Consider the following 26,917-nt stretch of genomic DNA (forward strand, 5'->3'; position numbering starts at 1 on the left):
GTTGGTTTGTGTAACGATAGGGGACTTTCAAACTGAATAGGTAAAAAAAAGATGCGAGTCTTGTAAGTACTAACAATTTCTGACAGAACTGTAACAACTATAACTACAGTTGTCATTTTCAGTATTACACCCCATTAATGGCATTGGTTTATTGATTCTCTCTCAAGATCCATTCATCCATTCATCTTCTTCCGTTTATCGGGGTCCAGGTTGAGAGGGCAGCAGTCTCTTTCGGAAAACCCGACTTCCAGGTTTCTGGCCGCCTCCTTCAGTTCGACTGGGAGGGACACCAAGAAAAAACATAATCCCTCCAGCATGTTCTCTGGTCTACTCCGGGGCCTCCTCCCAGTTAGGCATGCCTGGCAGACATCCAAACTAGATGACCAAGCCACCTCAACTGGCCCTTCTCGATGTGAAGGAGCAGCCCCTCCTAGATGACCGAATTTATCAATCTATCTGTAAGGGTGAGTGTCCATGAGCTTCCTCTTTCGGTCACTATCCAAAGCTCTTGACCATAGATGGGGATGGGAACATAGATGAACCGGTAAATCAAAAGCTCTACTTTCTGGCTCAGCTCGCTCTCTGCTACAACGGTCCAGTACAACAATCGCATTACTGCAGATGCTGCACAGATCTTCTGGTCCACTCTTCTCTTCCCTCACTCATGAACAAGACCGTGAGACAGTTGAACTGCTCCACCTGAGGCAAGACCTCACTCTACTATGAGTTGGGGTGGAATCTACCCTTTTCTGGTTTTACAAGGGAGGAGGAGTCTAATCCCAGAAGCTTCACACTCAGCTGTGCCCAGTGTACGCTGAAGGTCAAAGCTTGATGAGGCCATCAGGGCTGTATGTACCGCAAATAGCAGAGACGAGATCCTACAGCCTCTAAACCAGATGCCCGATCTCAAGAGCTTCAGAAGATTTAACATTCTTAGAAAGGTCTTGGACAGTTCTCCTATTTATTAACTCTTTTACACGTTGGCGGTATTAGTGGATGTGTTCCCGACAGACAACCACAGGCTTTACTTTAAGGCAGTTCAGGCAGTGAATTGCTTCCATCTGTGAAAAATTCATTTTAAATTTGTTTAAATCGGTTTTAAATCTCATCACGGTGCATAAACTACTGTTTTAAACCTTCTTCTAGACTTGACTGCGGCATTCGACACTGTTGACCATAAATGTTTTAACTTGTCTTGAGCCATGTGCAGGTTTCAAATGCCAGTTCTAGAGTGGTTTCAATCATATTTGACAGAAAGGTTTTTCTCCTGGACTATTGTACCTTGAAACAGTCCTCCACTTGCGGCTTACCACTGGTCCAAATTGCGACTGCACGACCGTATCACTCCTGCTCTGGCTTCGCTCCACTAGATGCCTGTTGTTGTTACAATTCAGTTTAAGAGTTTATTATTTGTTTTGTAATCTCTCCATGGGCTGGCTGCACCTTATAAACCGGAATTCCCTGTTTTGCACACTTCGTTCAGAGCTCTGAGGTCACCTAACCAGTGTCTATTAGAGTTTCCAAGGTCCAGACTAAAAACCAGTAAAGACAGAGCCTTTTTGGTAGCAGGCGCCACGCTCTGGAATGTTCTTCCTCCGAACCTTATAGTGGCTACATCTGTTGAGAGTTTTAAATTGATGCTCAAAATACACTTATTTGCACTGGCTTTTGACACTGGACATCTTTGAACGTCTCCATGTGTTTATTTGGCCGCACGGTGGCCTAGTGGTTAGCATGTTGGCTGCACAGTCAGGAGACCCGGGTTAGCATCTCCGTTGGAAGAACTCTGTGTGGAGTTTGCATGTTCTCCTCGTCTCCGTACCGTAGCTCCACATTCCAAAAACATGCATGTTAGGCTAACTGGAGATTCGAAATTGTCCACAGGTATGAATGTTACTGTGAATAATTATTTGTCTATATGTGCCCTGCGATTGGTTGGCAACTAGTTCAGGGTGTACCGCGCCTCTCACCCAAAGTCAGCTGGGATAGGCTCTAGCATACCGTGACTCTAATGACGACAAGTGGTATAGAAAATAGATGAATGGATGTTTTCATTTGTACCTTTCACTGTTTTTAGTCATTGTTATTGTTTGCTTAGTTTGTTGCATGCCTGTCTTTTTGGTCTCTTATTTGTTATAAAGTTTGAATTTATTACCATACTTTTTTGTTAAGCATGTACAGCACTTTGGTGCAGTACTGGCTGTTTTAAAACATCCATCCATATATTTTCTATGCCGCTTATCATCATTAGGGTCGCGGGGGTATCCTGGAGCCTATCCTAGCTGCCTTCGAGCGAGAGGCGGCATATACCCTGGACTGGTCGCCTGCCAATCGCAGGGCAGCATTCACACTCACAATTTAGAGTCGCCAATTAGCCTAACGTTGGAATGTGGGAGGAAACTGGAGTACTCGGAGAAAACCCACGCATGCACGGGGAGAACGTGCAAACTCCACACAGAGAGATTCGAACCCAGGTCTTCCCGATCTCCTGACTGTGTGGTTTTAAAACAGCGCTTGATAAATACATACATAATATAAAATACAGTCTAAATGTAAACTGGCACAGGTTTCCTTTATTCAAGCTTTGCTAGTGCATTTAAAACAGAAATACGCTGTGAGTTAAAACAATTGAGTACAACTAAATCCCATTTCATGGTCCTCCAAAGGTACACATAATTTAACAAAAGTGCATGCATGTACTTGAGTGTATTTAGTAGACGTGTCGTCCTTGGGGCAAGCTTGTGGTTGTAACCCACTTATTCACATAGAAAAGTTAATCTTACCCTGGGGTGACACAGTAGAGGATTCTGTGGAAAAAAAATGCTTGGGAATGTTAAGGAAATGGAATCCTGTAAATACATCACAACGCCAATGAATATTGATTGATTATTGCAAAATTGTAGTAGTAGTCAGTTTTGGGCAATATGAAACATTGAGCAACCCGCTCTTAAAAAAGACAATAGATAGTTTGACACCCCTGATGTAAATAAACGTGAGCATGTCGAGACAGAAATGACATGCTGTCACGCAAACAGGATAAAAAAGATAATACTATTTAGTTTGTTCAATGAAAGAACTATGTATTGACATCTTCTGCAGGACAGGTATCCTTAAAGTGCTCATGACACCGAAACACGTTAATCGTGGTATTTCTGCAGATATAACATTGAATAACATTGAAAGGCATATTTCCTGTGTTAGATGTGTACTCGATATTGAAATATTTATCACTCCGGCAGTTCTTCCAGGTCTGGAGGAGGAGGGGCAAGTCACGTCGACACCAGACGGTCCTACCCAGAGCTTCTACTTCATTACAATGCATTCTCAATTTCTCAAAAAGTAAGTTAATTCACATTTCTCCTGCTAATATGCTTCATAGTAGCCAGCCTTGTGCTCATGGCAGCTAATGCAGCTTGGATTCCTAACTGACGCGCTAGCGAGGCGGCTAATGTGATATCTGTTGTAGCTATCACTGCCAGTAAAACATATCATACAACTCACAACACAATATTATGTTGTTGTGAATATGTCATATTATTCGCATGCGTTCATGGCTGTATTTGTTTGCACTTGATTGCCGGTGTCAGTGTTCTGGAGCTAGATCTTGCAGTTGATCTGTCAGTTTCAGTTAGTAAATCCATATTTTTATTAGATACATCTACACATCCATTTTCTTTTGCTTATTCTTTTGCTTATCCGGGCCCGGGTCACGGGGGCAGCAGATTCAGTAGGGAAGTACAGACTTCCCGGTCACCGGCCACCTCTTCCAGTTCAGGTGACCAAGCTCCTCACCCTACCTACCTCACCCTACCTTAACTAGATCTGTTCTACAAATCTATGAATAATATTATTGGGTTTCATTCCAGGGATAACTAGTCTTTCATTTTGAGTCAAAAAAACATACTTGTGGCCATAGTTTTGTGTGTGTTATACCATAGTCATCTCAGGACAACATCAGTGAACGTTATTATTGTGTTGTTGTTGCAGATCTGTCACTTTGTTATCTTTGCTGTGAGCTCATGGCTGCATGTGTTAGAATCTGGTTTCCGGAACGTGTTCTGGCAGTGACGTCACCACCAGGATGGCGTCGGTTCAGAAAACACGCTGGTGGGCCTGTCAAAATCACCACTTCATTTCACTCCTATTTCATAGTTTTTTATTTATCTATAACAGCAGTATGACAGAAATGTTTTATTAAGTGAGTATATTCATTTTGTTATTGTTTTTTTTTCAAAGTTCTTTTTGCGTCACAAGCACTTTCATTTACTACTATTGTGATCTTGCAATATATACAAATTACATTTTATTTAATTAACGTGACCTCCTTGGGAGCGCCCTTAATATAATAGCGTATGTAAAATTGATTCATTCTCATGTCTGGAAGGATTTTTTCATTGTCTCTGATTCTTTTCATCCCATTGCCTTCATTGATTAGGAGTGGCGTTGAGGAGAAATGTTTTTTTTTCCAGCTCTCACCCTGAATCGCTCTATCCTCTTCTTCATTCAGTGGCTCATTGATTATTTCTGGTGTTGAGGAGAATTGTCTACTTGGTCTTGGATTAAAAAGCACTAAGTGTTATTTGCTGTCTCTCTTTGCCATGTCTGACCTCCCTTTAACTTTTAGTACAGACGTTGTCAATAAGCTTTGGCGTCATCCCGCCATTTGCAAAGAAACTTTGCTTTTTTTTTTCTATTGCTTCTTCCGCACTGAGCTGATGGCCTTGGCGTCACGGAGGCATCAAAAGGCTGTGGACCGTTGTTTGGCATCTTTTCATTCTCAGAAAAGAAAAGAAAGTGGTTGCTTCAAGTTCTAGTAACCGAATGCCTTTTCACTGTTCACTTGTCTTGGAAAACTGATTTGTTGTAATATGCTTTGAACGGAGCTAATTCCCGTAATTTCCGGTGAACAAGCCACTACTTTTTGCGGTTCATACGCTGATATTTTACTTTGTGCAAATGCAGCTGTCTTGGGTGCATTTTTAAAAGAAGTGTATTTCAAATCATAGCATAGCTCCGAAAATATATAATATGAGACATCAGAGTAATTTTTTCATTTATTTTCAACAACTGCATACGATTTAAACAAGGTCTGAATATTTTAGTTACTTTCTACTGCATTCCTGTTAATGATAAACATGGCCTTAAATGCCTGAAGTATCAAAGTACCAAAATTTTGATTTGATTCGATTTCAGAGCTTAAAGATCTGGTATCGCAGGTATGAATATTTCAGTATCGATCTGACACCACAACAACTCATCAGGTGAATGCGGGGAGAGGTGCATGTGATGTGGCTTTCAGGTTGAAGGCGATCAAGCTAGCGGCTTTTGCTCATGTCTGCTGGTGGATCTTGGCGGGGTGAGTTTATGTACTAAATATTCCAAGTTACAACGTGGACACCTGCGGTTTATAGATCGGTGTGGCCTAAAAATGTACAATTTTAAATTTACACTTAGTGGGTGCGGCTTATATACCGGTGCACTCTATGGTTTGGAAATTACGATACTTGGGACACAACCAACAATGTATTCTACTGGAAATCCTACAATTGGTTCATGATTTGTAAAAAAAAAAATGCTTTCTTTCTTACATATCCATCCATCCATCTTCTATGCTGTTTGTCGTCACTAAGGTCACAGGGGTATGCTGGAGCCTATCCCAGCTGACTTTGCACGAGAGGCAGGGTACACCCTGGACTGGTCCTTTCTTACATATATTTCCACCAAATAGCATTTTTTTTAAAAGTCAAGAAAATCTGTTACATTCTGTGTTTTCATTCTGCCCTTTATTTTGAATTGGTTGCCTACGTGTGTACTCTTATGTTTCCTACAGTATGTCCAGCCTCCATTATTTCCAGTGCAAGGTCAAGCAACAGGGCACGCTGGTAAACAGCCGTGCTTTTAAGCATTGCGGCTGCAGCAGGAAGACACCAGATTGTACTTTACGATCGACTTCCAAGAGCTGTTATCTTTTTCTTCATGAAGTATCCTCTGTCTTGTTTTGTTACTATTCTATTTTTGTCATTGCCGCACTGAGCTATTCTGTCTTCCTGCTCACCTCCCTGTTTTGTCTTAGTTGTTTTTTTGAAGTAGCTGTTATTTTTTGTCATCGCATTACCTGTTGCTCTCACTGTCTATTTGTTCCTTGACTTTCACCGTGTTTTGGGTTTAGTTTTGGATTGTACTATTTTGTGTTATACCTTTTCATTTTTGCCCATGTTGCTCTATGTGAGCATTTGTAAAAAGATATTATTTTTGTCAAGATCCAGGGTCCAAAAAATCCACCAAATTGTTGGAGCTGGAGTGATTTTTTTCCCCCGTTTTGGCAGTTGGAAAACTGTCTATGGTTAGCATTTTCATATGTGTTCAGGTGATAGAATAGTCAAGTGGAAAGCTGCAGGGTTTCCCAGTTTCTCCTACAGACAGAGATCTACTGAACCCCTTGTTACCCCTGAGGCTGCATCATAAGCGTGTGTGTGAACAGTTTGTGTCAGATTAGCTCAGGCATATATAGGCAAACTACTACCCACGGTCCATATGCAGCCCATTAAGCTTCTGGCTCGCCCAACTTTTCCTAACTATTTTTGCCCTTTAACCCCAAAGCAGTCACTGGCGACCGGATTTGCAATGTTACTTTTAAACTACCATGAGCCTTGAACCATTTGCGTAATTCAAAATAATTCTAATGGAATATGTAACGTGGCCTAGTGGTTAGCATGTTGGCCACACAGTCAGGACATCGGGAAGATTTGGGTTCGAATCTCCGTTGGGCATCTCTGTGTGGAGTTCGGATACTCCGGTTTCCTCCCACATTCCAAAAACATGCATGTTAGGTTAATTGGCAACTCTAAATTGTCCATAGGTGTTGATGTGAGTGTGAATGGTTGTTTGTCTATATGTGCCCTGCGATCGACTGGCGACCAGTGTCACCCGAAGTCAGCTGGGATAGGCATACCCGTGACCCTAGTGAGGATAAGCGGCATAGAAGATGGATGGATGAATTCTATAAAAAGATGCTCTGCACTTTCCAGTGACATACACACCCACATATACAGTACACATATCAATGACTGAATGGACATGTGTTTATATACATTACAACACAACATTTAAACATTTTCATCATATCTGCTTTAGCATGTCCTACTGCTTGCTGCGAGAAATGGAAGTGGAGCCAGCGAACCAGGTTTTGTTGTATATTGTGTGTAATGACAATAAACATATCTATCTACAGTATGTATACAGTCATCCCTCTGCCACATTGCGGTTAAAATTTTGCGGCTTCGCACAGCAAAATCAAGGAGGTAGGAAATCATCTGAATCCAAGTAAATAGTAAGGAGTCACTTGACGTTCAATGTTTTATAATTCATAGTCCAAATTGTAAATCATGTACATTCTGGCTGCCTTATTCAGTAGAAACCTGTAAAATCCAAGTCCCTTTTTTGAGTTGGTCTGTCATTATATCCTGTTGCAACACTTAAAGCATGCAGTAATGCAAGAAAAAAATGCCACACGTTGACAGAACAAGTACATTTAGAAGCCATCGTGGCTAGCAAGTCAAAGAGTATGCCCACCCTTGTATTAGTCAGTAAAATAGGTACTCCAAGTAATACATGAAATGTAAGCTTTGTGTAGGCTACCTCTTGTCCACACCATCAAAATGATGTATTTGATGAACTGCTTGTGAACAATCAAAGCTAATTTACAAATTACTTAATTCCTGTCAAGATACACGGTGTGACTTAAGGAAGGCAAAAAGAGAAACATTAGTGAAAGTGGGGGGAAAAGAAAAAGAGTACAGGAAGTGGTGAGAGTGATATTTTAGATGTTTGGCTGTGCAGTGGTTGGTAAAGTAAGGCTGGGACAACTTTGTGGGAAAAAGACCACACACATCTGCAAACACACACACACACACACGCACGCACGCACGCACAGGCATTTGGTACATTCAAATCATTTCAGAGCTGTTTCTGATTATGTTTAGATGGCAACATAAACATGCACAGACGTCGTTCTGTCTGTTCTGATCATTCCATTCAGCTGTCAGCAACACTTTCTCACACTGCCTCGACCCAGAACTGGTCCTTCTTTTTTTTTTGTTTTTTTACGCCACCTTTCCTGCTCTACTCTGGGTGCAATTGCGGTTGTCCTCGTTCCTTTCTTCAAACCATCAAGGTCTGTTTCCCATCGAAATATACGATGACAGAATGATGCAGGGTCATTGGAGAGCCAACAGAACCTGACAGCATCCGGAGGCGATCTTGACTAAACCCACTGGAATAAGCTCTTACGGCTGGACTGATTTTTAAAAAATCTGCAGTTTCCCCTTGATTTACAGCTTTGGGGCGTGGGGGGAACAAACACGCGCACACATTTGGGGTGCACACACGCATGTGCACAGCACACTTTCACAATAAAAAGCTTTGATCTGGCGCCCCTCGAATATGACGGTAGGATAAATCCTGCTGAGTCTAATGTTTGTCATATACAGTGTGCCATGAATTAGTCTCACAAATGAAAAACAAGTAGACTGATAAAGCCACTGCTAATGCCGGTGACACAATTGTTTATCTTTCCCAAAAACAGTCCAATTAAAAGTTGGCCTGAGTTCAACCAAAAAAAGAGGTTACATCTGTTTTCCACTACCTCAACGAGCGACCTATTCAGCTTGAGACCATGAATCTCTCTTTATCTTTTACCACATAATTGGATAATCTCCATCTCGAACTTTTGCCGCCACTGCATGTTTACACTGAGACTAAAAAAGCCTCCAAGTGAGAGAAAAAAACCCTCAGTTCAACTTACTCTGTTGGCTCTTTTTCATACAACCTGAACATTTCACATTTCTGAACACTGTTGTTGAAATATAGTGATGATGTAAAATATCTCAATAGCGTACTGGGGAGTGCTGGGTTTTGTCTGTGTTGATATGCTAATTGCTCAGTATCAATAAACACATGTCCACAGTGCTAGGAGAACATCACCTAAAAGCCAAACATAACTGATTTTTAGGAAAACAGAAGACAATTCAAACCATAAGCACTTAAATGGGCAAATGTTGAAAACCTCAAGCAGTCAGACACCAGCATAGGTCATGAAGAATTTTAGAAAGCAAAAAACAAATGCAACAAACTTAGCACCGTTAGAAAGCCAACAGCTAGCCCTTCCAACAGCCCACGTACCGATAGTAATCCCTCCTTTATCGCAGTTAATTGGTCCCAGACACGACCACGATAAGTGAATTTCCACAAAGTAGGATTCTTTATTTATAAATCAAGTTAGAGGATAGAAAACCTGTTTAGGACCTTCTAAATATGTTTTTTTCACATGATTAGAGCCCTCTATACATGAATTAGTACCCCTATAGTCACCTTTACGCTGAGATAAGACATTTAAGACATGAATACAGACTCACACGTTATGTGTTGGTGTAAATGTGTTCTGGTGCTTAGGAAGCTGAGTGTTGGGCAGACAGGAAGTGGCATTGGGAGTTCAGAGTTGAGTTTTAGCTTGACATGGGTTACGGTCGTAACAGTAGCACCTGTTGGGGATTATTGGACCTGTTGTGAGATCATCAAACCTGCAATAAAAGCATGTTGTTCCGGTAATCAAGTCTGGTGCTTGTGTGTCACGCCGAACATTATAGTAACATTACTGGTACCTAGTGACCAGTGTAGAAAACTACACATCACCACAGCTTCTTTTACCGAGTCTTCTGAGTGCCTTATTTTTGTATTATTGTTAATTTAGCCATTTTTATGCTTGAAAATGCTTAATTTAGGCAAAAAAGTGAAAAAAAACTCTGGCGTCTAATGGGTTAATAAAGTAAATATTTGGGTAGTTAGAGCATAGAAAAGCTTCTATTTTTTTTACATTATTAGAGCGCTGTAGACATTAAATAACACCTCTATTATCTAATACAGTAGACATGATAAGCAATAATAACATATGCTAACTCAAATTAGCATTGGGACAGTTCATTGCTATTTTAGTGTCTTGAACATAATGACAAGAGTCTATCCTCCATCCTCGCTAACACTATCTTTGTTTACACCACACTCTTATGCAGAGGCTAGAGGATCTCTACAAGGACATAAGAGACGGCCACCGCTTTCAACATTAGCAAGCCACCGAGCTAACCAGATAGCCTCCTATTTATTTAATAGAACTTGAAGAAAGAGTTTAAAACTGAATAGGGAAGAAGGACAAAGTAAGAAGCCAAAAACGTACCACTTCCACACAGAATGGGAGAACTTTTTTTTCACTCTGCGTCCATAGCTGACTCCATAGGGCAAATTTGTCGATATAAAGATAAACACAACAGTACCCTGGGCTCCAAAAAGTTACTAAACTTAATATTAAACTGAAGAGAAGTCAAACATAATTCAAATAAATCTGTCTTGTTACATTTGTACATTTCAGAGCAGGGAGTAAGCCAGAAGGAACCATTTAAACCGTTGCAAATAAAAAGATTATAGTTCATTACCATGGTTTACCGGTAAGTACAATCGGCTTCTATAATCCACCTGCTCCTCCTCCTCCTCTTCTTCTTCGTCAGGCTCAGCTGTGTCACTTAACACTTGGTTGTCATGCAGACGGGATGATTGTGGATGGATTTGGTCAATGACAGATGATGGACAGGAGGGAGAGGGCATGGGGGAACCTATGAAAAACAATTTAAAAAAATAAAAGGGAGGAATTTAATGAATGAACATATGAGTCACATTGACAATTCATGGGAATATAATGAGGATGTTCCTGTTTTATTCTGCACATATCTACAGTAGCTTAATTGAACTACATGTTAACCCTGAACCATTTGCAGAAGTCCAGTCTTTTCTCGGCGGACATGATGTTCACCCAGCAATGATTGCCAAGGAGACTCAAGGCAACACACATCCGAGGCTCTGATCAATGTACTAAAATAACTTTCCACTGAAATACTGAGATCAGTGCCTGCTGGCATCTCAACATGATGCCCGAGGGAAACATGTAACGCTGCCTTCACATGACGGCTGACTCACGCCACACAACAAGAAAGACAAACTGTTAATATGCAGGAACACAGGGTGTCCAAAATGTTTTCACGTATGGAAAAATAGAAGGATGCCGGGGCAACTTTGATATTCGTCACCTTTTTGTTTATTAAACGGAGGTCAAAATATGACCTCCGTTTAATAAACAAAAATTATAACTTAAAAAAAATGACATACTGAACATGACTTACAATAAATTTTTCACTTCAACTTTTCCAGTCTTAGGATCTCTTAAATCTACAGTTACAAAGCATTAGTTAGCAAATAATTGAATCATTTTTAGTTTAATATTCTATAATATTCTATTAATCAATATTATTAGGGTTGTCAGAATCGGGATAATATCGGTGGGCTGATATTACCTGCCTGATATTGGCATAAAAAATCAGTCAATATCTGGATTTGTCCCTATAATGAAAGCCGATAATAAACACAATGCTGTATATAGACCTAAGGGCTCCCCCAATGACCTCATCAAACCGCCTCTCAAGTGTGTAAACAACCGTGTGTGACTAGTAGCAAACTAGCTTGCTCCTTCCATTCCATCCATCCATTTCTATGCCGCTTATCCTCACTCGTAGGAATGTCACAATTGATGCTGGATTGGAAGAGTCCGCGGAGACGTCCGTGAAAATTCTGCGTTTTCATATGATGTCGGGTGTAATTTCATTCGCATACATCTTTGGGGGAAAAAAATACCGATGTAGGTGTCTCGGGCAGCGGAGCCTTCCTCCCGTGGTTCAAATGTGTAGTACAACTCTCATGACAATTATTGAAAAAATGGTCTAAAAAATGTTTTTCGATAAAATCGATTATCAACGATAATTTGTAGCACAGTTATTGACCAGTAAAATTTGTTTGTGACAGGCCTAGCAGCACTATATTTGGTTACAGAGCTGGACTTGACACGGAAGATGGACACAAAGCACAGAATGGAAGTACACAGAGTACAGCAGTTGCCGCGCCAGCATAGGTCAGGTAGCCGCGCCCTTCTAGAGATTGAAACTTAAAAGTTAAGCTTGTGTGAGAGAGAGTGAGAACAACGCACCTGTTGTGTGTTTGCCAATTTTTCCATGAGTCCTATCTAAGTGTTGCACAACTCTGATTGTGCTGTGTGAGTGTGTCTGTGTCAAGAAGGCCTTCTGTGAGAAGCTATTACACTGAAAATGCACTGCGCTAATAGAATATAAAGGTGTAATAATAATATTTAACAACAGATTTTGGACATGTCTGGTATAAGTGAATGTACCTGGTGGGTGTACAGCAGAGGACAGTATAGGTCGAATGCAACAATGCCTTGTGTGTGAATCTGCTATGAAAATAATAATAATAATAATAAAATGCCAACAATGCCTGCCTACATCTGACTTGCTGTGTTACGCCAGGTCTTCCACACACTGTGCCTGGGAGGTGGAGATGAAGAAGAGACAGTAGAACAGGAGCCAGGAAACAATAATGAGATGAGAGATAAAGGAAGAGGGCAGGACAAGGAGCAGGAAGAGCAAACCCAGAGGAGAGTGGTAGAGAGCAGGGCTTACAGGGATTCTTCACAAGAAGCCACACTCTGGAGACACTGACATAATAACAGAAACGCTCTGACAGCCCAGTTAATTTAAAACATCACAACGTGGAGTGCACTGCAGTTAGAATACGGGCAAAAAACAAGCCATGAATAATCATAAATAACCCTTGTGCTCTGTAAAAAAAGCACCTATTTCCATTGCATTTTTTGGGAAAAGCTCTCATGAAATCAGACATTCAAGGTCACAACAATGTCAAAAGCCAGAGAATGGGGGAAATGCTAAGCGACAGTAAGGTCGTAGTTATACTAGACCATTCGTGGACGTGGCTGCGATTCCCCCTTCCTCTCTGTTCAGATTATTGATTTTAGACAAGGTTGCCGCTGTTGTTATTTACTTGCTAGAGGAGTGATCGCATGAATTAAATGACACGTCTGTATTTCGCACATCAACGTAGCTGCGGGTGAGGAAGTGTGCTGTGGGTTTCCCATCATGCATTTTGTCCAGCAGAGCAGTTCATTGGCCAATGGCTGTGGCTCATGCTCCTCCTGCGATTTCCTATGGGTTGACAAGCTTGTTGTGAGTTCCCTCATGGCTGGTGATTGGCTCCTGCCAAAGAAAGAGCTACCGTTTCCCCACTGACTCGCGAGAGGCACAGTATTTAAACGATTACTAGGAGTTCTGGCGTAAAGGAGATGTCACAAGAGTAGGACATGGTCATAAATTAGCTGCACCTCTGTATAAGCCGCAGGGTTCAAAGGCGACTTATACACCGGAAATTTCGGTATATTATGGATTGTGTCGGTTGCCATTAAAAACCTGCGAGGAGCGCTCGCATTACTGTCGTTCTATAGCTCTGCTAGGTTGAGCGCGTGCATGCGCGTGTGCATGGAATCCTGCCAAACCCTAGACCACCTCTTCCAATCGTGGGTCAAATGTCAAAGTGGGATCAGGCACAACAAGATTGTTCTATCTAGTGTGAATATGCACTGAGTTAGTGAATTAGTATGAATGTGTGAAAGAGTGAGTACGACAGCCATCACAGCCTCCCCATTTTATTTATTATTGCTTGTCTTAGTTCTGGCAGAAACACACACACGCACACAAACACACACACACACACACACACACACGCACACACATCTGTTTTCTGTGGTCTCTTGAGCACTGTTACAGTTTTCTTGGGCCGTCTAGACAACCTTTGTCATTTGTGAATGTTGAAGAACATACACAACATACTGTATTTCATTCTGCACCAAAAATCTTTTCTGCCATTTTTTCACTCCCACTAATTCCACATTTCTAAACCCATTCAAAACATTCCAATATAAAAAACGTTCAGCTCATTGAGGACCTATGATGTCCTATGACATTATGATGTCCTATGATGTTCCAAAAAACAATCTTTAAATCCACATTTTCCGCGACAACATTCCCATTGAAAAATAATGGACAATTTTTCAGAAGTTGCACAAAAGTTCTAAATTTCTCACACTTCTCAACCAATTCAAACCACTCCTGCATGAAGATACACAGCTCCTTCAGGACATTCAGACAAAAATTTCCCATTTTTCCCAAAATATCATATTTTCCATAACACAAATTGTCTTTGTTCTTGAGAATTCTTTCGTCGTCTACATCTCTAAACTGAGTCAAACAATTCCATCACTCAAAACATTCAGCTTCTTTATGAAATTCGGAGTATCTATTTTACACATCCTCGCAATTCCCAATTTTCCTGATATGCCACATTTCCCAAATTCCCTTTGATTTTGACAATTGTTACTACATCCTCGTGTGTCAACCGATTCAAACAATTCCCCAAACGCCAACACCAAAGCATCCGAATCATTAAAAGCATTCACAGTATCCATTTCTGACATCCAAAAAATGCTCAGTTTTATCAAAATTTCACATTTTCTGGCCTAACAATTCCTGTTGAAATGAATATCGTTCTTCTTCAATGTATTAAAACCTGGTTGACAATTTTCCACATCCCAAAAATTCCCACTTTTACCACGATACCACATTTTCCATACAGCATTTCAGGAAATGCCCAGCATTCACGTTTCATTTCACACCTCAGCATTTCTACACAAATTGTCTTTAGTGACTTTTAATCTCCACCGTCGTTTTCTTATGAGCTGTCTTCCAGACAGATGTGCGACTCGGTAGGTGTTCTCCACTTTGCTTCAACTTTCCCAGGATAAATCAACAACAGCTGAGGAATTTACATTTTAATATTAAGAGTTCCTGAATCTTGACAGTGAATGCTTTATTAACTTTACCCTTGAACAAATTAAGAACAACAATCAAGAAAGTTAAGTTTGGAGTGAGGGAACAAATACTTTAGTTGCATCTGTAAAACGTTTGTGGTGATACTTTTACACCACAATCCTCTTTTTTTGTTGTCTTTTGTAAAAAAAAAAAAAAAAAAATCATAAAAGAATGAGAACATTAAGATGTGGTCATTAATGGTTTAAGTTGTTGACTTTAATTCTTGGTTAAATTCTCACAAAAATTGCCCTGTAATTGGCTGGTGAACAATCCAGGGTTTAGTCTGGCTAGAACTCTTGAACTAACTCTACCAACCTTACTATTTACCTCAGTAGATTGTAGATTGCGTATCTCCACACGAGATACAGAGAGCAGATGATGGTTTGTAAACGTGACCATGTAGAGACAGAAACGACATGCTGTCACGCAAATACAGCTATGGGTTTTACTATATTTGTTGTATTTCAAACAAGGTCTTGTTTATTTATTTTTGATAGTGTTTCATTTTGGCCTTTAAATATATGTAATTTGCTGAAGAAACAGTAATGCATATTAAAAAAAGAACCAAAAACAAACAAATGCCCAACCAGAACAGCTGTTGGTATATGTTGGTTATTGTTATCGCTCGGAATAGAATAACAGAAAACAGCTTTTGTGATGATGAGTTGATAGTGAAACTTTTGGATTGCATCTAAATGGTTGCCATCAAAAGAGCAAACTCCCGATGTAATGCAGGATCAAAATACTCCAAAGCATTCTCTTGTTTTTCACACAGCATATAACCATGTTTTTAGCCATATGTAGCTTTTAATATAATGACTTTTATATCGCAGTACTACTAACACATTTCCTAGAAATGTTTTGAGAATTGTTTGCAAAGTCTGGCGTAACTGGAGGATGTGACATCATGCAAGATATGAGGCTTTTTGGCTAACCTCGAGCTATCTGGAGCAGCCTAACATATGCCACCCACTACCACATAGAACGCTATGGCTGGAGGCCAAGTAAGGTTAGATTAAGTCACGGTTATTTTTGACAAATGCTACAGGCACAAAGAAAGCACTTTTTCATCTGTTCGTTTTATGCCAAAATAAGGAAAACAGGCTTTGTCATGCTGCCTCAGGTACTGATTGCTGTATAAATATACAGTAGTTTGGAAGGAATTAGAGGACTATTGAAGCTATGTTTATGACCCAATGCTAGAAAAGTACGTTTTAATTCGGACCAACACTTTTTCCTCGTTCTCCCCGTCCTCCAGTGAGCCTCGCCGGCCAGGGCAAGTCGTCTCCATTGCCCTGGTTCTACCCACTCGTGAGAAGAGTTGACTTTTAATTAATTGACTTTTCTATATTACGTGCATGAATGTATTGTGGAGTGAGCGAGCCTGCCTTGTTTTTGACTTGATGGATTATTTTCAGCCTGTTTATTCATTTCTATTAAGAAAATCCCTAACTGGCTGCCAGTGAAGACCATTGGACGTTTATTTTTAGCAGTAGGACAAAAGTATAGTAAGGGAAAAGAAAATCATGATTCACATTGAAGAATTGTGCAGCCGCAGTTTTAATCATTACCCTTTCTGAGAATTCTTCTTCTTCTCCTTCTTCAATAAACTGTTGGTAGAAGGCTCTGATAATGCTAACAATACCATTTACAAGGTTGTAAACAGGTATTCTATGCTCTAACAACAAAATATTCCATTTATAAATAAGGAATCCTCCTCTGTGGAAATTCACGTAACACGGTTGCATCTGGAACCAATGAACCATGGCAAACGAGGGATTACTGTAAACCATAAAACTGATTAACTTAATTTAAACAAGACTTGAGCGGAAAACAAACTTGCTAATCAACAAAACGCAACGTAAGGGACGTGTGTCATTGTCCCGTTGAACCGATAATGTTCATGCATCTGCTAGTGTTTAACAAGCCATAAATGAGACATCGGGCCAGGCTAAAACATGCATGCTAATTAGACTTTCTTCCTTTGCTTTACATAAGAACGCACACAGTCCCACAACATGTCCACTTGAGCCAAGACAAAGGCAAACAAATGATAAATGCTCATAAATCCTACCCATCATGTCCACTGACTAAATTTAATTTTGGTTGAGTGACAAGGGGAAAACAATGAGGAGGATTAGAATTGTGACAAGCACCATCCGCCATTCCTCCCTTTATTCACGTTAGGGGATTTGTTTGCTTCTCCCAAACAACTGCCTGGAAACAGACAAAAAAAACCTCAAACTTAACTGTGCTACAATTTGGACACTGCAGTCCGATTTTCTTGGCCTTCTTTATCACTTGTCTTTTGGTTTACGAGGCTATGAGATCACGTTGGCCTTTTGTTCTACTGAACTATAAGATGGTGTAAAGCCACAGTGTCCCTCGAGCACAGTAACAGTGAGAGCCACGGTGGTGGAGAGACACATGCTAAAACCATCAACTCACGCAGACTCCGAGATAGAGTCTTGACATGAACATGAAAGTGGATGAGAAACAGATTTGGAAAGAACACAAAAGAGAGTTCTGCTCTGAGATGGCTTTGACTTGTGCATGGATTGTGATTATAAAGCACGCGACTTGGGTAAGCAGGGGGAAAATCAAGGCATTTGGAGTGCCTGCTGTAAAATCTCCATCAAGTTAAATGGAGGACCGGAAAAGTCAAAGTACTTCTTGTCAAACACATCAAGGAACTGGAAAAAATATTAAATTGACATCATCCCGACCACAAGAAAATAAAATACACAACACACAAACAAAGAGGAAAGAGGAATAAAGTCATCAGCATTCCACAAAACTACAGTACAAAGTATTCCTGATAAGATCTGGAATTGGTAACTTTTCAGAACACTCAGGAATAATACAACACCAGAATTCCATTTTAAAATAAATGATTAATTATTCATGTCAACAGCAGTCATAACAATACCAAGCGATATATTCAATTGATAGTCATTAATAAGGTTTTCTTTATTAACACTCCTGAACAAAATCTTAGGACCAGTTGTAAAATTGCAAAAAATTACATTTTGCACTGTTGGCTATATAGAGATGTTGCAGGGGGCATCTCTCATGAAGACCCTCGGCTGAGTGGCAATAACTGGGTTTTTCAACGGGACAACACTGTGGTTCACAATGCCTGCCTGACAAAGGACTTCTTCCACAGGAATAGCCACACTCTTTTGGACAATCCTGTGTGTCCCCTGATCTAAATCCAATTGAGAACATATGGAGATGGATGGCAAGGAACGTTTACCAAAAATGGACATCAGTTCCAGATAGTGGGTGCCCTCGGTGAAGCCATCTTCACCACCTGGACCTACAATCCCCTAGCCTCCTGGAAACACTGGCATCAAGCACGCCCAAACCAATTTTTGAGGTGATTAACAAGAATTGCATAGCTATTCATTACTGAGTCCTTTTTTGAACATTTCATTTCTATTTTATAGGTGGGTGTTGTTGTTTTGTTTTTTTTAGGTATGATCCTTGAACTTTTGATCAGCAGACGAAAAGCCTGTCTCAGTTTAATGGTTGTTTGCAATGCATAAATAATAAATACATCATTTCTTTTTATTTTTGCATTTTGAAGCCCTATTCAGGACCTCCTTAAGGTGTCATAAGATCTTGCAGGATTAAAACGTGACAAGATTTCTCGTTCAGAAAAAAACGTTAGCGTGGGCACCGGGCCTGGGACAATAATTAATAACTTGATTAATCACACAGTAAATGAAAATGAACTTGATAATTTTGGCCGCCTCGATACATTGCCATGTGGAAGGGAGTCTGTATTGTACCTGCATTTGTTTCAGCACCTTGGCGTGTTTGTTCCATGGAACCATCCATGACCATTTTGAGGCCTTTTGTCAGTCATAGAGTCTCTTAGTTTCAGTGGGTGGAGGCGAGGTTGGTAGCATACAAACAGAGGGCAAAGAGTGTAACGCAGTAGAAATTATATTACTCAATTGTAATATATTGTAATATGTTTTTATATATTTGTTGTACTTTTCTTAAAAGTAATGTTAAAATCTAATTTCATCTTGTTCTCGTAGACCCGATCTCGTTTACCGTATCGTCTAGTCTCGGAAGTGTCTCATTCATTATTAAGGCATTAGTGTTGTAAAATGGCTTTAAAATGATCTTTAATTGCAAAAAATAAGCTTCAGTTCAAGTCAAGCACAAACGTGCCTTGGACAAAATTTATGGTTATGGCTTCTTGTGGGTTATGCATTTGTGGTATAAATTAGGACTCTGCTAGATATGCAAAGACAGATTGCAATATATTATACTCATTTTCAACAGCTACACACAGCCAAGCTCATTGGAAGGTGCTATTCAGCCTCAAAAATGCAGTTGTGTTCAGAAGTTAAGCTATACTCAGCATGCAAGTGTACACAAATGGAAATATTGGGTATTTCCTGGGCCAATTGACTGTAAAACATAAGCTCTGTCTTTATTTGAGAAAGGCAATAATTTAAAGCTCAAATTAGACATTTGTGGGTGTTTTCTAAAACCAACACACGGCCAGTATTCCACAACGTGCCTGGTGGACGTACAGTACATGCACCCAATGACATTGTTATTTCAGTCGCGCCGAATGAACCAACATGTCTTTTAACTTCACAAGGCCTCTTAGCTTCCTGTTAGTAATGATGATGGACTACAGCTGCTAAATTGTCTGTGCCAACATTTACAGCACTCACACAGTGCAGTACCCAACATCTGACCACAACAGAAGGCCAGGAAGTTGAAGAGGTCATCACAGAGAGAAAGCTCATCGCTTGTGCATTTTCCGAAACCTATTTTCAACAGCATACAATAAAAATGTTAAATGAAAGCAGTGTTTCCCCTACCATTATATTAGAAGGTGAAGTTAAATTTATTTTTACTTTTTTTTTTTATAAAGCACCAGACCACAACAGATTTTAATTTACTTAAATTTAATAATTTAAGTATACTTTCATATAGAACAGGTCTATACATCCATCCATCCGTTTTCTATGCCGCTTATCCTCACTGGGGTCGGGTGTATGCTGGAGCCTATCCCAGCTGACTTCGGGTGAGAGTCGGGGTACACACGGGGGTACACACTCACATTCATACCTAAGGGCAATTTAGAGTCGCCAATTAACCTCACCTGCATGTTTCTGGAATGTGGGAGGAAACCGGAGTACCCGGAGAAAACACACGCACGCACGGGGAGAACATGCAAACTCCACAGAGAAATTCCCAACGGAGATTCAAACAAAGATTTTCCCCATCTCCTGACTGTGTGGCCAACATGCTAACCACTAGGCCACCGTGCAGACTCAGGTCTATAAAATGTTATTTTACTAAACAAACAAAATGGTGTTATCTTAATTATCTTATTTACATGACAGCATGTCCTTTCTGTCTCTACATGGTCATGTTTACAACTGATCATCTGCTCTCTGTATCCTGAGAGTGATCACATTCATTAAATCACCCCCCCCCCCCCCACCCCCCCAATCAACACACGTATGCACTGTGCAAGAGTAGCTGTAGAGGAGCAATCACGTCACAGTTGCACACTATAATTCACACTGTTCAAACTGTTACTGGCACTTTCCTTAAAAGAAACATTGTCAACTATTACATATTATTTTGTATTTATTTATTTGTATTAGAAAACTGTATCTATTGGAGAATGACTTTCCAGCAGTTTGCTTTTTTTTTAGGGCTGTCAAAACTAATTAACGGTGGTAACAAATTAATTTAATTAATTACAGGTTTTTGTGTGTGTAATTAACACACGCGCACCAGAGCAAGCACTCCTCTCTGTTATGACGGCAGATGGCGTCGCCACACAGTCACACGGAGTCTGACACTCTTTTATAACTTCATTCTGACCTGACCACGTCAACAGCAGTACCATTCCAACACCTTATACTGTATGTACTGTATCTCCAACTCACACACGTCTCTCTAGTCCTGGGAGCGACACTTCCTCATTGTCATTACAAGAACGTGAGACGCATTACGTGATGTATTACGTGATGTATTTGAACGCAACTCCTCATTGTTTATAATAGCAGGGTTTGAAGTGTGACTCAAATGTTCTGCTACTGTACTATTGAAGAGACAAGTGTTAGATTTTTTGAATTGTGCGGTATCTTTTAGATCAGGGGAAACGTTTTTTCTTGTGAGAGCTACTTTTACAAAATGAAAATGTAATCATTTTTGTAACAATTATTTTTATAGCTTATTTCAACCCAAACAAACCAAATATGCTTGATTTACCAGAACATGAAGAACATGCTGGTATCCACAACTCACATTTTGCTTTTCAGAATGCATTTCTTTTTAGTGTTCTCACATTATTAACTGAAAAGCTGAATGGAATGCAGGCCTGAGGGCGCCTCATGTGGTCGTGGGGGGCTACCTGGTGCCCGCGGGCACCACGTTGGTGAACCCTGTTTTAGATATCATATTCTGTTCATTTGGAGCTGTCAATGTATACATATTTCTGACATAGTTCCTAATTAATCATGATTAATTAATTGAAAAATGGTGATTATTCTGATTCTAATTTTTTATCATTTGACAGCCCTAATTTTTTTTTGTTTCCATTCATCCATCCATTTTCTATACCGCTTCTCCTCTTTAGGGTTGCGGGGGCATGCTGGAGCCTATCCCAGCTGACTTCGGGCGACAGGCTGGGTACACCCTGGACTGGTCGCCAGCGTTTAATTTTAAAAATCATTCAAGCTGTTTACACATAAGCTAAGCAGTGCGACCTTAAAACCGAGTTATATACCAAACCGTGTTTGTGGTGTAGCGTTACACCCCAGCATTATACTGGAGATAATGTCATTGCTCTGTCAAGGCAAGAAAATGTTGTTGTTATGGTTGAAGTTAGCAAAGGTCCCTCCCAAAATAAGTATACTGCATGTGGTACACACAGAGCTACAGTGAAACCTTGGTTAGCGTCATTAATTCGTTCCAGAAGGTCCGAAGGTTCAGTTGTTAATGTAAATTCCCTCGCGAGCTTTTAATACCGTCTCATTGAGTGCTGTATGTGCTCGCTCACTTCCGCCTTCGTCACATTGACACAAGCCCCACAAATAACTGTCCTCGGCTATGCCTGCCAGTAACTAGTAGCTCGTAACCAAAATTTCAGCTCCCAGTTCAAAAGCAAGGCATCAGAGAGACGACTCACATCTAAAAAAACACTAGTCAGTTGGAACACTTGTATGCCAAAGTAGCACTGTACAAATGACAATTAAAAGTACCTGCACTGATGCAGTACCTTTTCTCTTCTCTCTGACATTTGACACTCGACGCAGTCCGTGAAAACTCAACTCACAGCGACAGTAGCTACAAATAACTTGTGGAGAGAGCCATCTGCCAGGGCGACGTAACTCCCAGTTCAGATTTTTGTTTAGCTAGCTAATAAGATGCTAACAAGAAAGGACGTTTTATGATTTAAATACATTAAGAACACAGTCGGACTCACGCACTGTATTAATAACATGCCAAATTGTACGCTAACTGGAGAATACACGCAAACCGAGGCAAAATTGTGGCGTAAATTTTTGACATTAAACAAAAAACGAACAAACTGAGGTTCCCTTGTTCATTCGGTTTGCTACGCAGGTTTGTGTGACTTGCTATTAACAGCCACTGTCATACCAATGTCCCCACTGAAAACACTGTCACATTAATAAACCAGGTCAGGCACACCAGCAAAGTGTACACACACATACACACACACACACACACACACACACACAAAGGATACTTTCTCATTGTGTTCTGAGTGACTGCTCAACTTTTGCCTGTGGGCTGACAGTGACCTCCAAGTTGCATCACTCTCTCTATGTCTGTATGCATGTGTGTGTGTGTGTGTGTGTGTGTGTGTGTGTGTGTGTGTGTGTGTGTGTGTGTGTGTATATCTCATGTGCTGACCTGACAAGAGTTCCATGCATCCCTGCAGACATTGTCTACCTTTCATGTCATATTATTTCCAGTGGGAGTATAATACAAAATGCTAGAGAGATAAGTGTGTACAGATTAACTAATCACTAGGACCATATTGACAAAGCAGTAAAAAAAAAGCAGGAACCGTATTGAAGTCATTAGTGCTAAAGCGTTTCATTTGGACTGTATTGTTCCCCTAACACTCAATCTGCCATATACGAATACTCGTAGACTGTCAATGTAACAGTTTTTTAGTGTTGTAATTTTTTTTTTACATGCAGAAAACAAATTGAAAGCATATAAATGATGAATGAAAGGCATAACGTGTATGTGCATGTGCTTTGCTGTGAGTTATTTCTTGAATTCAGTAGTGTTTCTCACCTTTTTTTTTAATCAAAATGCAGGCACTTCAACTTTTTTGGGCTCTATTGTGGGTTATTTTGCAGGCGATCAAGAAGAAAAGCAGAGACTGTTCAGCCTCGTTTACACTTGCACGCACGTTGTCCCCGCAGTGGTACGCAATTGGTCGTTGTGAAGTATGTGTGAAGTATGTGTAAACTGCGCTGAGCTGAGTGACACTGCGCAAACAAATAATTTTGCGTTCCTAATTTGTGGCACTCATAATTTTTGTGAACTAGTCGTGAATGCAACGTGAACGCACCGCAACTTATGCACAAACAATGCGGGCGGCGCGTATCAAAGCATGACTCTGCATGTCTCATTCACGTGAAGGGGTTAACTTTTCCACCGCCTCTTGGAGCAAGTTGGGGGGAATTCTCAAGTAATTTCTGTAGCGTCTTTCTGATTTTCTGTTAACAAGTGGTCATAATGCCCAAAGCGATGTCTTCTAGTCAGCAATTTCCTCTCCCACACTGTCTTTTTTTTTTAGTTTATTGCCTCCTTCCCGCTCTTTGCACAATCTCTATCTGCAGCTGCGAGAAAATATAGACTTACCGTTCTTTATTGCATTAGCTTCTTTTCTGGAGTTCAGCATCTTGTATGTCCCTTGCAAATGGAGGAATTAATGAAGCTAGGGGTGATGCCTGCTATTGTGTGGTGTTACCAAATAATAAACAATACCAAATAATGCCATGAGTGCTTCACAAATGCGGAAAATGGAATGCATATCCATGTGGGAACAATGCACGTTATGCCTACCATTGTCGTGCAATAGATGTAAACAGTACTTGACAAGGTGTACAGTAAATAAGTTGTGTGGGAGCGTGGTCATTTTGTGCCAATGCGCACCATTTTCGCTCACGAATTGTGTGCCAAGTGTATAAACAGAACGCACTTTTCAGGCAAATAAATGACAAGTATTGCCATGACAAATTGCGGGACAATGTAGAGGCAAAATGCATGCAAGTGTAAAAGCCGCTTTAGTGAGCAAAGAATTACAGAGTCAACTGCTGACGATTTCATAAAGGGGCGACTGAGGTGGTGGAACAATGACGTCCGGATCCGGTTTCCATGCTAATAGCAGGCTGCTAACAAGTATGTTTTATGACAAAAATACATGAAGAAGACAGCTGGACTCACGTAGTGTATTAATAACACAACAAGACGCATACCGTATTGTATGCTAACCGGTAAATGTATACGAACCGGCATTACCTTCTGTGTAATGAAACCGTACTCCATGCTGTCACGCTCACTGTCACCCCAACTACCAACTCCCCTAAGCCCGGAAAAGCATATGCCCCACAATATTGAATATATTACAATATATGCAAAATATGTTCGTAGTCAGAACTTGTTTAAACTGTTTATGACTTTGTAAATATTGTTTTTACGATTATTAGAGCCCTGTAGACATGAAATAACACCCCTATGATCACCTTTAAACTTTTTTAATTCTTTGTTTACACCACATTGCGCAACACTGTGCAGGCTAGGGGATCACTACATGGGACATAAGAGACGGCCGCCGCTCATAGCATATAGCAAGCTACCGAGCTAACTTAGCCTCCAATGAATTTGTTCTAAACTTAAGACAGTGTTTCAAACGGAGTGTGGAAGAAGGACAAAGTAAGAAGCCAAAAACATACCACTTCCACGCGGAATGGGAGAGAACTCTTTATTTCCTCTATCATGCCGGACACGCCATGGCTGACTACATGCAGTGTTAAGGTATTGTAATCAATGTATCATTATTGATGCCAAGTGCCCAGACTACTACATATACGACATACACCTGTACATGACTAATAATAATAATAATAGGCCATGGTCAACCACAAAACATTTATTAATTAATTTTCGAAAACACGTGATAGATCAATGGAGCGATATTCGAACCGCAATGTAGCGAGAGACGACTGTATATCAATAAATCGTACTGCTTTGTAAAACAAATATGCATATTTAAGCACATTTTAAGTATTTTACTATTTATACGTACTTTCTCTTCTGTAAAGATTATGGTTTCCAAAAACTTCAATTCTATTATTATATAATAACAAAATATGACCAGGTGAGAAATCATTCTGAGTATGATGTTTTATTGCGTGCTTAAAGACATTGGTTTATGTTTTTAAGTGTGGAGGAGTAGAGGGTCCATTAAGATATGATGATAAATTGCATCCAATCCATAAATTCTCCAGCTGCACACAGTTTGTGATCTATAGCTTGGGTAATTTCTTCAGTTGTTTCAATTAGTGCCATCGATGTTTGCTCTGTATCGGTAACTGGCTGTGTGAGAGTAGTTTACTTTTATGTATACATTTATCTAGCCTATGTTGAATCATTTCCCAAAATAACAATAGGTCAATATCATTAACGAATGAAGATTGGAACATGCTTTGGATATTCATCTCTGTGGAGGGGTGTCACAAGACACCGACTTCATGAAACAAGACGATATACGAAATTAGGTCTACAAAAACGAGACAGGATGAGATTTGAACATTACTTTTAAGAAAAGTACAATAAAAAAAGATATAAAAATGTATTTGATAATATATTTCAATCTACTTATTTAATTTCTACTACGTTACACTCTTCTGCGCGCTGTGTGTATACTACCGGCCCCGTCGCCTCCCACTGAAACAAACAGACTGTATGGTTGACAAAATGGCTCACTCCATCATTCATGCCATTGTTCTATGGAACAAACGTGCCAAAGTGCTGAAACCAGTGCACAGAGTGAACCTTCTTCCTGCCTGTTTGGCAGTGAGAGATGAGGAAAACAGATACACATGCACATGGCAATATATTGAGGGCAGCAAAATGATCAAGTTCATTTTCATTTATTGTGTGATTAATTATTTATTATCATCCCAGGCCAAGTGCCCGCGTTTTTTTCTGAACAAGAAATCTTGTCACGCTTTAATCTCGCGAGATCTTGTGACACCCCTATCTCTGTGTACGGGGGAATGTGATTGCACACGGTACAATGTACAGTATGCATTAAGCATCATCAAAGCTAATAAGGGTGGGTGTAGAATTTGATGTTTGTCAGTTTTAATGTGTCTTGTGTGTGAAAAAGACACAGGGGAAAAGAGTGAAAAAGAAGAAGAAAGAAGAGCATATGAGTGTGTGCTCGAGAGCAGGACAGATGGTCTGATACAGATCGCCATTTTCACATTCCGTCCATATTTCACGAGCTCATTCACTCAATGATCCTGATAGAGGTGGCATGTGACACGTGTCACTCAGTCTGCAGTCATTATCATCGTAAATATATGCCGTTTTCACATTCCGTCTTCTCTGTGCTTCTACGGTCACCTATTTAACACGCTGGATAACGCTGTTGTTCAAATAAATGAACACTACATTTCCAGCATTGTTGTGGTTGTTGCTGGTGGTGTGAGCGACATCTGTACCCTCAGCTGCCCTGGGGTAAACTGACGGAAACATGTCTGCTAATTCACAGCCTCTCTGACCACCACCAAACATTCATTCACGCTTGTACACCAGTGTGAGCGAAGCTGGAGGCAAGTGTCTTGCACAAAGACACATTGTTCTGTTCATCCTTAGATAAATACAATTACAATAATCATTTAGTTGTGAAGGAAAGCACGGTTTATTGAATTTGACACACCAATTACAGAAAATAAGAGGATTGTGAGTAGAAAAGATATTGTCATGGCTTCAAGTCACTGCTTCAAGACATTAACCTTTTAAAAGGGCTGGATCCTAGGAAAGGG

The 26,917-nt window shown here is 40.2% G+C and overlaps 1 protein-coding gene across 7 annotated transcripts in view; it reads right to left on the minus strand.

Annotated features, from left to right (window-relative positions):
* Positions 1-26,917, minus strand: part of tenm3 (teneurin transmembrane protein 3) — a 247,966-nt gene that overhangs the window by 113,024 nt on the left and 108,025 nt on the right. The window contains exon 2 of one of the 7 annotated variants that reach the window (XM_054779775.1): positions 10,485-10,661. The exons of the other annotated variants lie outside the window; for them this stretch is intronic. Within the exon in view, the coding sequence (XP_054635750.1) occupies positions 10,485-10,653 (169 nt within the window). The 5' untranslated portion in view covers positions 10,654-10,661. The remainder of the gene's footprint in view (positions 1-10,484; positions 10,662-26,917) is intronic. 7 annotated transcript variants of the gene reach the window in all.

This window comes from Dunckerocampus dactyliophorus, chromosome 6, assembly GCF_027744805.1.
Source record: "Dunckerocampus dactyliophorus isolate RoL2022-P2 chromosome 6, RoL_Ddac_1.1, whole genome shotgun sequence".
Classification (NCBI taxonomy): Eukaryota; Metazoa; Chordata; class Actinopteri; order Syngnathiformes; family Syngnathidae; genus Dunckerocampus; species Dunckerocampus dactyliophorus.